This window comes from Engraulis encrasicolus, unplaced genomic scaffold (assembly GCF_034702125.1).
Source record: "Engraulis encrasicolus isolate BLACKSEA-1 unplaced genomic scaffold, IST_EnEncr_1.0 scaffold_31_np1212, whole genome shotgun sequence".
Lineage (NCBI taxonomy): Eukaryota > Metazoa > Chordata > Actinopteri > Clupeiformes > Engraulidae > Engraulis > Engraulis encrasicolus.
Genome location: NW_026945610.1, coordinates 170,001 through 185,366, shown reverse-complemented (window position 1 = coordinate 185,366; position 15,366 = coordinate 170,001). Strand labels below are relative to the sequence as shown.

The following is a 15,366-nucleotide window of genomic DNA, read 5'->3' as shown; positions in this document are numbered from 1 at the left end:
AATTAAATTGATATCTTGAAATCTGATTAAACAACAAAAACCTGACTGCTTTGCTATTTATTTATTAATCACTATAGAATCATGGAAAAATATTCTTGCCTCAATCTCTGTAGTTGACAGGCAGGATCCTCTAGTAAATCAGTCAGTAATTTCACTTCAGGGTGTCCAGGGTCGTTTCCTCTCAGGTCCAGCTCCTCCAGGTGTGAAGGGTTTGATTTGAGAGCTGCAGCCAGAGCCGCATATCCTTCTCCTGTTACACCACAGTCTGACAAGCTGTGGAGATGAAAAAGGTGTTTTGCTAGATGTTGTTCATTATTACACTTCTTATACTACATTTCAGAGGATAGGAGGATTCAGAGGATTCACAGGACTGAAGTGAATTGGCCACTGTTACATTTAATGATCTGAAAGTGCACTTTGTGAGCGGGTGCGCTGTAGATGTACCCACGGAATCGAGTGAAAGGAGATAAGCATATAGTATATAAAGGGACTGATCCAGGCCCAAGTTGGGTTCAGTTTAAGAAAGTCCTCAGGGACGACCCTACTGTTCTCCGGGCCCGCGGCTCTCTGTGTTCCGGTGGTCTCCTGCAGCGCATTCGCATCAGTGTACTGTACTGAGTGTATTACTTTTTAGGTGTACATCTCTTTGTGCAATCTGAGCGAATAAAGTCTTCATCAACAACGAGTACAACGGTGTGGGCAGCATTTCTTTCTGATCTGGTCTACCTCAATCTGACTGTGCCTGGGGGCTGACATCTCCCAAGAAGAAATCCACGACAGTAGTTAAGTGTACTGACATCACAATAAAAACCCACAAAAATCAAACCCAGTGGTGTCACAAATTAGACTACTAACTTCACTTTCTGAAATTTGCATAGTGAATCTTCCAGTAGAGGACAGAGCTGCTTCACTCCAGAGTCTTCTGATATCTTCCCTCTCAGGTCCAGCTCTGTCAGGAGTAAGGGATTTCCACCCAGAACTGAAGTCAGATACACAAGGGCTGCATCTGCTGCATCACTACTCAACAGCCTGGAAGAAATGTAAAAAAAGATAAACATTATCTTTTGACTTTTGGTTATGAAGCACATTAATAGATCTTCATGATATATGTCTTGGAATTAGAATGATGCAATGAATGTTTAGTAATATATATATATATTGGTGTTTTTTTTAAAATAGCATTTTAATAAACCCTTCTTATGTTACTTAATCAATGTTAAAGGTGCACTGTGTAGGATGTAGCCAGAATGGGTACTGCAACAATGCTGCTCATTGAAACTGTGTTGCATGTTGCCAAATGTGATCTTTGCATGAATATTTACTAAATAATAAACCGATATTTACTAGTTTAACCAAAGAACAGTACATTTTAAAGGTGAAAATTAGCCTGATAGACGTGAGATTGGATGTATAATTTAGTCTGGCCCCGATGAATAGTACATCCGAAGATTGTTGATGAGAACAACCCGTTGTCTTTCAAACCGTGCCTGTGCCTATAGGTCGGCACTCTGACCAATCAGCGCTATCTTTCTCGTTGATGTCCTTTCACAACGTTGCGAGCTTCGTCATCACTCCCTCAAAGCCCTGCCCGCTTTGATTTTAAAAAAATCTCTGCGTTGTGATTGGTTTGCCAGATTCTTGGCAAGCCTGGCAGACTACTCCAACGATGCGAGGCTAAACCCCTCGCAACCAAAAAAAATGCCGTCCAGCGGGTGGCGCTGGTTTACTAAGCTAGCTGAAAATGTCTATTTCTGGACATTCAAAATGCCGGACCATGGAGAAGATCCCCCTTTTCGTGTACAAAAAGTGTGATTTTCCCAGTCATTGAATACAGAGAACTTGATGGTGGTGGTAAGTATTTATGAAACAGGTAACATTAGTGAAATGGAAGCATGGATTCTGGAAATAAACAACTAAAAATCATACACAGTGCACCTTTCAGTCCAAAATAATGTTCTTGCCTCAATCTCTGTAGTTTATAGGCAGGATCCTGTAGTAAATCAGTGAGTAATTTCACTTCAGAGTGTCCAGGGTCGTTTCCTCTCAGGTCCAGCTCCTCCAGGTGTGAAGGGTTTGATTTGAGAGCTGCAGCCAGAGCAGCATATCCTTCTCCTGTTACACCACAATCTGACAAGCTGGGGAGATGAAAAATATACATATTTCTTGAGTTCCATGTCAAACATCCCGGAGTGTCACTTTACTTTCAGGAAGGATGCCTCAAGGAAATGGACCATTATTTGGAATCTGACAGTACATAATAAATAAACCAATACCTAAACATCAAGTCTTGTGACACACGTATTGAACAGATAAATATGAAGACTAACTTGATTGTCGTAAGTCTGCAGTGAGAATCTTCCAGTAGAGCACACAGCTGCTTCACTCCTGAGTGTCCTGCTATCTTCCCTCTCAGGTCCAGTTCTGTCAGCAGTAAGGGGTTTCCACCCAGAACTGAAGTCAGATACACAAGGGTTTCATCTGCTGCATCACTACTCAACAGCCTGCAAAACATAAAAAAGAAAACAGATGAAAATAAATAGAAAATGAGAATAATGATAGATATGTATATCTTTACGGCATACAGTGCTCCATTCACTTGAATTGAGCTCTGCAACATTTGCATGTCTGATAACTCTGTATAACAGACTTGTGGGTTCAATATCAGCATGGTGCCCTTGGCAAAGAACTTGTAGCTGCAGTTTAATATCACTCTGCAAGGAATCAAAACCACATACTGTATATCAGCAATCTTGGTTTTCTATGACTGCATACTTATTAGCTCATTGCGTCCGAAATAGAAATAATGCGTTGAAATCTGATTTTAAATTAAAAACAACTTCACTGATTTGCAATTTATTTAGTAATCACTAAGAATCATGGAACAAATGTCTTGCCTCAATCTCTGTAGTTTATAGGCAGGATCCTTTAGTAAATCAGTCAGTAATTTCACTTCAGAGTGTCCAGGGTCGTTTCCTCTCAGGTCCAGCTCCTCCAGGTGTGAAGGGTTTGATTTGAGAGCTGCAGCCAGAGCAGCATATCCTTCTCCTGTTACACCACAGTCTGACAAGCTGGGGAGATGAAAAAGGTGTTTTGATAAATGTTGTTCTTTATTACACTTCTTCTGCTAAATGTCAGAGGCAGGACTGAAGTGAATAGACAGCTGTCATATTTAATGATCTGATAGAAGAAATTACCACAAAAGTGTTAATGTAGTTTAGTGTACTGACATCACAAATAATAAACCCACAAAAATCAAACCCAGTGGTGTCACAAATTAGACTACTAACTTCACTCTTTTTAATTTGCATAGTGAGTCTCCCAGTAGAGGACAGATCTGCTTCACTCCTGAGTCTCCTGGTATCTTCTCACTGAGGTTCAGTTCTGTCAGGGTTAAGGGGTTTCCTCCCAGAACTGAAGTCAGATACAGAAGGCTTGTATCTGCTGCATCGCTAGTCAACAGCCTAGAAGGAAAGTAAAAAGATAAAACATTGACTTTTGGTTATGGAGCACAATAATAGATCTTTATAATATATGCCTTGGAATTAGAATGATTAAATGAATGTTTAGTAAAATACAAATATATATATGTGTTTTTTAGTACCATTTTAATAAACCCTTCTTATGTTACGTAATCAATATTAAGTCCAGAATAATGTTCTTGCCTCAATCTCTGTAGTTTATAGGCAGGATCCTTTAGTAACTCAGTCAGTAATTTTACTTCAGAGTGTCCAGGGTCGTTTCCTCTCAGGTCCAGCTCCTCCAGGTGTGAAGGGTTTGATTTGAGAGCTGCAGCCAGAGCAGCATATCCTTCTCCTGTTACACCACTGCCCGGCAAACTGTGCAAATGAAAAACATATATTTTCTCAGGCCCATCTCAAACATCCCAGAATATCACTTTAATTTCAGGAAGGAGGCCTCAAGATAATGGGCCATCATTTGGAATTCGACAGTTCATCATAAATATGTAAACAAATACCTAAACATCAACTACCATGCCACCCATATTGAAAAAATACATTTGACGACTAACTTGATCGTCTGAAGTCGGCAGTGTGAATCTTCTAGTAGAGGACAGAGATGCTTCACTCCTGAGTGTCCTGCTATCTTCCCTCTCAGGTCCAGTTCTGTCAGCAGTAAGGGGTTTCCACCCAGAACTGAAGTCAGATACACAAGGGCTGCATCTGCTGCATCACTACTCAACAGCCTACAAAACGTAAAAAAAGAAAATAGATGAAAATAAATAGAAAACAAGAATAATGAAAGATATTAAAGTCTTTACGGTATACAGTGCTCCATTCACTTGAATTGAGCTCAGCAACATTTGCATGTCTGATAACTCTATATACCAGACTTAAATATCAGCATATGGCAAAGAACTTGTAGCTGCGGTATAATATCACTCCACAAGTAGTCAAAACCACATATTGTACATATCAACAATCTTATGTTTCTTTGACCATTAATCACCATCATTCCGTCAAAAACTGAAATGATGCGCTGAAATATGACTTTTTAATCATTAGAAAATACATCAAGTCTTGGAAAAGATTTCTTGCCTCAATCTCTGGAGTTTATAGGCAGGATCATCTAGCAAATCAGTGAGTAATTTCACTTCACAGTGTCCAGGGTCATTTCCTCTCAGGTCCAGCTCCTCCAGGTGTGAGGGGTTTGATTTGAGAGCTGATGCCAGGGCAGCATATCCTTCTCCTGTTACACAGCAGTCTGACAATCTGGGGACATGAAAAAGGTCTATTGCCTGGTGTTCATAATTACATGTCCTATCAAAATGATGCATGGTGTTACAGAGTTGAATGGACAGCTGTTATACTTATAGTTGTCATAATTATACACACCAGAAACTGCTACAGACCATTACTCTAGGACACAGCAGAAGCCAAACTAAATCCACATTTCACATATAACCCTTCCATGATATATTGAAAATAATGTAGTTCTTCATCCCCAATATGTTTTTCTTATGCCATAAAATCCTGCAACTTGTGTTTTATGGAGCTCGTTTCAAGAATTCATTGAATATAGTTGAATATAGTACACTATGTCCACTGAAGACATATTTTGGAATGGTTTGATTGTGTCTACAATGATTTCAGAGTGCTTTCATAACTGGACACAAGATTGTTTACACCGACTGCATGTACAGTAAGTATGGTACAGTACTGTTTATCTTTCGTTAACAAAACACATTATAACAAGTATATGCTGTAAAGAAATGAAGAGCTACACTCTGACTCTAAATACTCAAGAATGAAAATGTCTAACCTTAGGGTCTCCAGTGAACAGTTTGGGTGCCTCAATCCACTACAAAGATCCTTCACTCCAACATCTCCAATGCTGTTGTCACTGAGATCAAGTGATCTGAGCTTTGATGAATCTTTACAAAGGATGGACACTAATGTTGTGCAGCTTTGTTCAGTGAGCCTACAGCTATTGAGCCTGTGGGAAGCAACCAGTGAATAGAACCTCTATTAGCCTTGCTGCTGTAAGTTACTGCTATATTCTTGTGTAAAATTTCAAATTAGCAAAATACACATTGAGATCATAATATGTAACATTGTACTTACAGAATTGTGTGGGACTCCTCCGCTACTGGCTTCAGCCTCAGGAGAGCTTCATCAGACCTGATGAAATTCTTCAAGTCAAACACATCCAGATTCTGGTCAGATGTCAGCAGCACAAACACCAGAGCTGACCACTGGCCAGGTGAGAGCTGGGCTTCAGAAAGTGTCTCTGCATTCAGGAAGCTCTGGATTTCTTCCACTAAGGAGTGGTCATTCAGCTCATTCAGACAGTGGAAGAGGTTGATCACCCTTTCTGATGAAGAGGCCTCCCTGATCTTGTGCTTAATGTATCTGATTGATTCATCATTATCCATCTGATTCTGTCCTGTCTGTAGTCGGATGTGCAGGACAGTATGGATTGACTCCAGAGAGTGGTTGAGAATAAAGCGGAGGAAGAGGTCAAAGAAGTTGATTGTGATTGTTGATGTGGCGTCCCTGCACTTCACATAGCTGTTTATCCGTTCTGTCTTCATAAGGCCATGCAGGAAAGACTGATTTGATGGCACAGACAGGCCAAGAAGGAAGCGGAGGAAGAGATCATAGCGTCCATCTTCATAAGCCAAAGCTTTGTCCACAGCGCTCTTATGCAAGGAGACCATGGATGCTGCTATTAGAGGTGCACGGTGTGTGGATAGTATGTCTCTTCTTTCCTTTGTCATCATCAGAAATGCATACAGAGCGGCAAGATACTCCTGAATACTGAGATGCACAAAGCAGAAAACTGTCCCTAGAAAAATCCCTGATTCCTCTTGGAAAATCTGGTTGCACATCCCAGAGAAAACAGTTGCGTCTTTGACACCAATGCCACACTGTCTGATGTCTTCTTCATAAAAGATCAGATTGCCCTTCTCTAACTGTTCGAAGGCCAGCTTTCCAAGATTGAGGACCAGCTTATGGTTCCATTGAGGGTCGAAGTCTTGCACATTGTCAAATTTGGTGTTGCTCTGTTTGGTTTGGAAAATAAGAAAGTAAGTGTACATTTCTGTCAAAGTCTTTGGGATGTGTGTGTGTTCTGAGGAATAAATCATCTCAAGAACAGTAGCAGCAATCCAGCAAAACACAGGTATGTAGCACATAATGTGGAGGCTCCTGGATGATTTGATGTGTGAAATGATTTTCATCGCAAGACTCTTGTCATTGACCTTCTTTCTGAAGTACTCTTCCTTTTGTAAATCATTGAACCCTTGCACTTCTGTCACCAGGTCAATGCACTCAGGAGGTATTTTACTGGTTGCTGCTGGTCGAGAGGTTATCCACAGTAGAGCAGAGGGGAACAGATTGCCTTTGAGGAGATTTGTCAAGATGACATCCAATGGTTTGATGACTCTCACATCAGTCAAACTCTCATTTTCCTGAAAGTTGAGTTGAAGTCGACACTCATCCAGTCCATCAAAGACAAAAAGCACATTACATTTCCCCTGACTGCAAATGGATAGCTGTTTTAGCTCTGGGAAGAAGTATTGAAGAAGATCCATGAAAGAAAACTCCTTGTCTTTCAGGATGTTGAGCTCCCTAAAGTACAGTGGGAAGATGAAATGGATCTCTTTATTGTCATTTCCCTCAGCCCAGTCCAGGATGTACTTGTGCACAGATATTGTTTTGCCAATTCCAGCCACCCCCTTTGTGAGAACTCTTCTGATTGGTTTGTCCTGACCGAGTAATGTTTTAAAGATGTCAGCACATTTGATTGGTTGCTCTTGTTTGGACGGTCTCTTGCATCTGGACTCTATCTGTCTGACTTCATGCTCCTCGTTCACTTTCCCACTTCCTCCCTTTGTGACATAAAGGTCAGTGTAGATCTTTTGCAGCAGAACAGATTTTCCGTGTTTGGCTATTCCTTCAAACACATTCTGGTACTTGTTCTTCAGATTTCTTTTCAAGTCATTCTGGCAACTTACATTTATCTCATCTATTGTGAAAACAACAAATGAAGCATACTGTTTTAAATCAAACCGAATTATAAAAAAAAGATGGCTCTAAATGGAAACAAATTACAGCGCTACAGCTATGTTATACAATTGCCAACACAGATGAAAATATTCTTACTTTCATTCAATTTGTCAGCAAGATCCTGGTGATCCATCTTACGGAGGAAGTGCAGTACCATCTTGAGAGCTCCTTCTCTGGCATCGTTCTCATCCTCTGCTTTCATTTCAAATTCTTCCTTGTAGTCTGGGCTAACACTGTGCTTCAATCTCTGAAGCTCATTCTTTAAGAAAGTGCTGATCATCTTCTTGAGCTCCTATCACACACATCACACATGCTTGCTTAGTATTTGCAGTCAAACCTCCTTTGACTCATATTTTCCTAGGTGGAGCTAGATAAAATCTCCTTGATTTCAACATTTCATGATGCATAACCTAACCCTCTTAACCCTTGTAAGGTTTTCGTGCTTTTGTTACATACAGTAGAGTAAAAGTTGTTCGGGTCTTTCTGACCCGGGCCTATGGAAAAATCACAAAAAAGGAAAAAACATCATAGCTCATATTCAGCCTCTTGTTTCCTTCATCCCGCTTTTGAATTTCTGTGTATACTATGTGTTTTGGAGGGTGAGAGATGCAGACAGAGAAAGATAAGGAGGCAGTGAAGAAAGTGAGTAAACTCACACAAGAATAATAATTGATACTATTTTACTCAAGCAAAAAAATGGAAACTTGTCTAAGAGACCCGAACCTCACAAGGGTTAAACTGTAAAACATCTGCTAATCATTGCTTTAGACCATCTGTTATGGACAAGGCTTTCCTAATATGGCACAACACAGGGATTAAGCAGTTTGTTGATTTATATCACAATAGTACGTTTGTTTCTTTCCAGTATCTTCAAATTCATAACTATATTAGGAATATATCCCCAACATTTCCAAGTCAACCTCCTTGTGCTCCCTATGACCATGTACTATTGAGGCCTGTGTCATTCAAGGGTATCATATCAGCCTGTTATGGCAGGCTGATGGCACTTTCATCCTCAAACACCTCTGAATTGAAATCTCAATGGGAAGGTGAGCTTGGGGAGTCAATTAGTGAAGAAACGTGGGAAGCAGCCTTGGACCGGGTTCATAGCTCTTCAATATGTGCCAGACATGGGTTCCTACAATTTAAAGTTTTACACCGCTCCCACTGGACTAAATTAAGAATGTTTTCCTGATGTTGACCCTCTATGGCCCCCATACTCAAGTAGCGGCTCTATTTTTGGCCCTCGAATAATTTCGAAAAATGTAAAAAAAAAAAAAAAAAAAATCCTCAGGCAGTTTCTCCCTGTTTGTCAGTCACTGCAGGCTCCGGACAGAAGCACCTACGACGGTGGCATTAGAGGTTGTGAGGTAGACTACAAGGGAAGGACTGTATCAGAGCCTGTAAATAAATTATTCACAAAGTTCTCTATGCCTCGTTTTTGAAAGTAATGGTCCACATTTGATTGCAAACAGTGTGTTAGGACTTCGAATTGGTTTAGCAGTAGCTGTAGCTAGTTGCTAACACAAATAAAGGCTCTCATAAATAAAGAGCTCTGCTGGCAGCTAACTATTGGTGGCCTATTAAAAACGAATTGCTTGATAAACTTTTCACACTTGTAAACAGTCCCCAAATAGTTCGTTTGGAATGCTAAGACCTTCATAAGAATGCAAACAAAGTTATGAGCAACTTGACAATTTATTATTGGCTTTTGCATTTAATCAACATTGCATCAAATGTGCCATTTTCTTGTTGACAAAACCTGGTGTTCTCCTATCTGTGTCCTCCTCTTTGTTGGGTCCATTATTGCATCTGATTCTCATTATGCATGTGAGAGCTGCATAAACAAAGTCATATTAAGCAACATTTGTTTGAGAAGTGTTATCTTCAGGCTTATTGGTTTTCTCACTAAGAAACAAATCTTTCTGAATGTAGTCTGCAAATATAAGCTAACAGATAATCTTATGTCATTTTAAAAAAATACTAAAGGGAAGGTGGCAATGAGAGCAAGGCAGGCACCTCACCATCCTGTCACTGGAAACTAAATATCTGCTATGGGTGTGAGTGTGTGTGTATTGTGCTTACAAAGGACTTATCTTTTTTATTATTATTATTATTATTATTATTATTATTATTATTATTATTATTATTATTATTATTATTTATGATATTGTGTGTGTGTGTGTGTGTGTTGGGGGCGTCGTGTCGGCCCGGCCCGGCCCTTTATTGGGAGGAATTTTGAAAACTGGCCCTCGGGGACTTTTAATTGAGTACCCCTCTATGCGATCGCTGTAAGTGTACTCCTGCATCACATACCCACATGTTCTGGTCATGTCATAAACTAGCACAATATTGGTCATCCATCTTTGACATAATAACAGGTTTCCTTGATCAACCAGTATCACCATGTCCTGTGATTGGGATATTTGGGGTGGTACCTGATCATTTAGGTCTAATTAATGCACAATCCCTTAGTATTGCCTTCCTAACTCTTCTGGCCAGTAGGCTGATTTTGATGAAATGGAAAGACTGTAAACCCCCAACTGTAACACATTGGGTCAAGGAAGTTCTGTATTTCCTCAAATTGGAAAAAGTAAGACATTCTCTTAAGGACTTAGCAAAGGGTCCAACAACAGACACTTATAGGAAAATATGGGGACCTTTCCTGGACTATATAAAGACACACACCACACTGTCCATATAATAGGCTAGAGCAAAAAGTGTACTCCATAGCAAAGATTGTGATTAGTCACAAAATATTTTGATGTGGTCTTTTTGTATGTCTTTTTTTTCTTCTTTTCTTTTTCCCTTTCTTTGTATTTGATCCTTCAATTGTCTTTGGTCATATGCCTTTTGGCTGTCACTATGTTAATATTAGTTTTTCTGTTGTTATTATTTTTCTTCTGGATTTTTTTGTATTGTCAGTTATTACATTTAATGCCAAACATACTCAGACTTGTTTTATGATGTCATGTATATTCTAAAGTGAAATAAAAAAGAATGTTAAAAAAAAGTAAAACATCAAGCAAGGCAATTCACTTACCGTAACTTACGTTTATAACAACAGTCACAGTCCAATACGGTTTGTACACAAACGTGAGTGTAAACCCTCAATTTTCCAGTACTTCATCAACAGGATGTATGTTTTAGGTATTTACTGTATGTATTATGTACAATTATGTGTTTGCTACCTAATGTGAAAAACATTTGAGATTCATGAAGTCAATCAAACAATCAATCAGCCTGTGTTATGTAGTCAGGTCTTATGTGTATTTCAAAAGTGATGCAGATGTGGACACAGACACAGACACAGACACACAGACACAAACACACACACACACACACACATACACATGCCAAGAGGTTCCAGATCTGGGCCAGCTCTGGCATCTCAGGCAGTCCAATCCCCAATAATGATGTCCTTCTTAGTGTCCTTCTGTATACTGTTAAACAGTTGAATGGCCCAAGGGACAAAGGACCTCCTTAGCCTATCTGTCCTGCAGGTGAAAGCACGGAGTCTGTGACTGAACAGACTCAGTTGGTTAGTGAAGGGGGCGTTAAGGGGGTGATGCTGATTGTCCATAATAGAGTCCAGTCTGCTCAGTGTTCTGCTTTCAGCTGTTGAGGTGAGTGACTGCAGCTCCATGCCCACCACTGACCCCGCCTTCCTCTCCAGTCTGTCAAGGCGTCCAGGATCTCTCCTCCTAATGCTTTCACCCCAGCAAGTCACAGCGTAGAAGAGCACACTGGCCATGATAGACTGGTATAAGCAGAAGTTGGCTGCAGACATTGAAGGACCTCAGCCTTCTGAGGAAATAAAGCCTGTTTTGGCCTTTCCTGTAAAGTGCATCAGAATTTGTGGACCAGTCCAGCTTATTGTCAAGGTGCACTCCTAAGTACTTGTAATTACAGACAGTCTCCACATTATCTCCCCCAATAGAAACAGGCACCAAGGGCGGGGTGGAGCGCCTGAAATCGATCACCATTTCCTTGGTTTTGGTGGTGTTCAGGTGCAGCTGATTGTTTTGGCACCATCCTAAAAAGTCATCCACCAGTCCCCTGTACTCCTTTTCCTGACCGTCTCTTATACACCCCACAATTGCAGTGTCGTCTGAGAACTTCTGCATGTGGCATGTCCCAGAATTGTAGCTGAAGTCAGTCGTATACAGGGTGAAGAGCACGGGGGAGAGAACCGTTCCTTGTGGCGCTCCTGTGCTGCTAATCACTGTCTCCGATGTTATGTCACCCATCCTTACAAACTGTGGCCGCTCTGTGAGGTAATCAGTGATCCAGGTTACCAGGCTAGGCTGCACTCCAATCCGCACCAATTTCTCTCTCAGCAGCAGTGGTTGTATGGTGTTGAATGCGCTGGAGAAGTCAAAAAACATCATTCTCACAGCACAGCCACCCTTATCCAAGTGAGCGTGTACCGTGTGAAGAAGGTACAGGATAGCATCCTCCACTCCCACGTTCTCTTGGTAGGCAAACTGCAGAGGATCCAGTGCGTGGCGTACCTGGGGTTTGAGAAAGTTGCGCAGCAGCACTCGTTCAAAAGTTTTCATTAGGTGTGAGGTGAGGGCAACCGGTCTGTAATCATTAAGTTCTTTGGGGTGAGTTTTCTTTGGAACAGGCACCAGGCATGACGTTTTCCACAAGATAGGAACTTTGCCTTCTTGTAGACTCCTATTAAAAAGGTGATGAAGAGGCTCAGCTAATTCCTTAGCACATGTCTTTAGCATTCTTGCACAGATGCCATCAGGGCCGGCCACCTTGGACTTAAGTCTTTTCAGTGTCCCTCTAACTTGATCAGTGGTGATTGTCGGCTGTGGGAGTGCTGGGTTGGGGTAAGGGGGGAGTGGGAAAGGGGTGGGTGGTGGGTTTGTTCCAAGTCGCAGAAGTGAGGAGCAGGGGAGGGGGATAGAGGTAGTGGGGATTTGTGAGCCTGCTGTGTCCATTGGTGGGGATACTGCTGCTAATGTTGGAGTGGTAGACTTTGAAAAAAGGGTCCTTAGTTCCCCGCATTGTATGTTTCAGAGTTTTCAAATTGTGCCCTTCCCAAAACCATCCCTAAACCTAACCTGTCAGTAATGCAATGTTTCTGAGTTGTCAATTTGTGCCCTGACCAGAACTATCCCTAAACCTAACCTGTACAGGTGCAACAATCTGCACTTTGCCATGTGGCAGCAGTCTACTTGGAAGCAGCAAGTTCCCCTGTTGAAGGGAACATAGGACCCGGGGAACATAGGGATGACTCCGTAGACTCAAGGCAGATGGAAAATCCAGAATCCCTTACCTCAAAAATATGATGAAGACTCCCTTGCTTTTCCTGACCACTGGTGTCTTGTTGACATCTTATCTCTTGCTCCCTGATAATAAAGCATAAAGCACAACTGATGACCACTTCCATCCTTGCTGGGCATTATGCGGTATATGCATGCATCGTTTTGTACTCAAGAGTGGCAACATTTTTGCCTTTCTTTCATCAACACAGATTTCACTATTTTAGGTTTGCATAAATGTCAGAACGTACAGATATGAAAATACAATTTTCTCCCTGGGATATGGAATGTAAGTCTATGTTTACACATAACTGAGTATTTTGATTATAGTTTTTCTCAAATTTCTTGAAACTGAGATGACATTCCTGTAACCATTGGGTCATTTGGTCAAACATTCTTACACTTCTGCACAACAGTTCAGATAACTAGCAAAATGTCATATACCTTCCAAAACAACTCATTCTTGCATCAGCACTGAACCTTCTCCCACATAAATAGTCAGTACCATAAAAATGGTATAGATCCTTCTTAATTGCTTTGGCTCATTTGCATTCATTCAGTCCTTCTGTCAAAATAAACTGGATGATTCAGGATAACTACATGTATCATCATCTCTTGTTCATATCACTCCAAAAACAGCTTACCCGTGTATCAAAACGAAATCCCTTCCCCACATATATCATCACTACCCCCAAAATACTTTGTCACTTTGCCATTGTGTTAGCACTGCAAGTCAAAATGGTTTGATGTTTTCTCACGTTCAACTAACAGACTATGTATAAAAATGAAAAAGTGAGTGAAACCATTGAAGTTTGACAGCACAGAGGTCCGTGTACTGTATCATCCGATCATTCAACTATTCCATTCAATCTGGTAAACGGAAAAGCAAAATAATTTTGCAATATATCGTTTTCCTGTTTTTTTAGTATGAGCAAAAAATTGGGGATTGATGTTTGTTTTTGTTTTTCAACCCAAAACAGAACAAATCATGAACAGGGAAACCAAATCGAAATATTACAGTATTTCTCAATTGGTTTTGTACATTTCTCGAATCTCTCTCGCAATTTGCAAAACATAATATTCATTCTCAAAACAACTTTAACAAATGGCAAAACACCGTGGATGACCTGCAAAACCGCGTCTCTTGCTCAAAATCCCTAGTTTGTCTTTCAAAACCAAGTTTTTGTGTCAATGAACGTGTCAGTGCCAGCAGAATGTTTAGTCATTGTGTCATAGTGTATGGACAAGCTAGACAAATCTATCTGTCATGTTGTCAATTGACTAGTAGGCCCTACGTAGGATCTTTTCTGAAGCGAAATGTTGTTTAGATTGGATGGGAAATGTTGTCAATTCGACTTTATATTACATTGATCAGCTAAGACTGGACTAGATATACATTTAGAGTATGACGTATTTATCGACAGACATCTCATTGCGAAATAGAAAAAAAGCCAATTCTGGTTGAGGTGTCAAAATGCGCCCTCTACCACCACTTTTTACTTGTTTTGCAGGGCCATGTGAATAAAAATATAGAACTATAAAGTAACATAAATTTAAAACAATGCACTGATATTGTATAAAGTGCACTTACTCGCTTGTGAAATTCTAGGGGAATTTCATAATTTTGCTTGGAGCATAATTATACAGGGCACATAAGGCATAGAGTAATGTCATGCAGTACAGTGCCTGTTATTAGCGCTATTCAAATACAATCAAGTGTGAAGGATAGGCATACATAATCACATGAAATCTCAACTCGTTGCAAAGGTTAAATCGGTTTATAAGTTAAATTGTAGCATAAAAACTGTAAATCTATCTTCTACTCCTCACAAAGGGCGCCCTACTCAATATGGTGGTGGTACGTGCATGCGCCTTCGCGCTTGGGATATCTAAGCTTAGGCCTATAGACTACGAAACCATCTCACGGTCCTAAATAAACGAAAGACACAATTCGAAGGGCATTTCGAAACCTCCTTCTGCCCCAAATTAAGTCCTGTTGAACATTACACTCTTCCCAAGAGCTTCATGAATGGAAATCGGATCAACTGAATTCAGTCACACATGAGCTAAACTGCACTGTAATGCTCTTACGGCTCACCTCTCCTCTGCCAGGTCTGGAGGGAGTTCTTTTGACCGATCACTCCTCATGGATGCAGCACTGGACACACCAGAGTTTATGTGCTGACCATCACTCCTAGAATAGAAACAGAAAGACAGACAGACAGGCAGACAGACAGACAGGCAGACAGACAGATAGATCGATAGACAGATGGATCGATAGATAGATAGATGTAAATGGAGAGCTAGACGTAAATGGATAAAAAAATTGAAAAAAAAAAGGTTTTTTTTTTTCAATTTCGGAAACTATGGCGGCCAAATTTAAACTATGGCGGTGCGCCATAGTTTCCTCAATGTATGGGAAACACTGCTGTATGGTATTTATGTATACAGACAGACAGACAGACAGACAGACAGAGAGAGAGAGAGAGAGAGAGAGAGAGAGAGAGAGAGAGAGAGAGAGATACAGATAGATAGATAGATAGATAGATAGATAGATA

General features: G+C 40.6%; 1 protein-coding gene across 1 annotated transcript in view; it reads right to left on the bottom strand.

Moving 5' to 3' along the window:
• The window catches only part of LOC134443413 (uncharacterized), a 65,226-nt gene that overhangs the window by 30,349 nt on the left and 19,511 nt on the right, over window positions 1–15,366 (bottom strand). Inside the window, 14 exon segments of the mRNA XM_063193198.1 lie at window positions 100–273; window positions 856–1,029; window positions 1,962–2,135; window positions 2,328–2,501; window positions 2,583–2,634; window positions 2,869–3,068; window positions 3,288–3,461; window positions 3,663–3,836; window positions 4,031–4,204; window positions 4,557–4,730; window positions 5,281–5,454; window positions 5,583–7,488; window positions 7,626–7,821; window positions 12,823–12,895. Of these exon segments, the coding sequence (XP_063049268.1) occupies window positions 100–273; window positions 856–1,029; window positions 1,962–2,135; window positions 2,328–2,501; window positions 2,583–2,634; window positions 2,869–3,068; window positions 3,288–3,461; window positions 3,663–3,836; window positions 4,031–4,204; window positions 4,557–4,730; window positions 5,281–5,454; window positions 5,583–7,488; window positions 7,626–7,821; window positions 12,823–12,895 (3,993 nt within the window).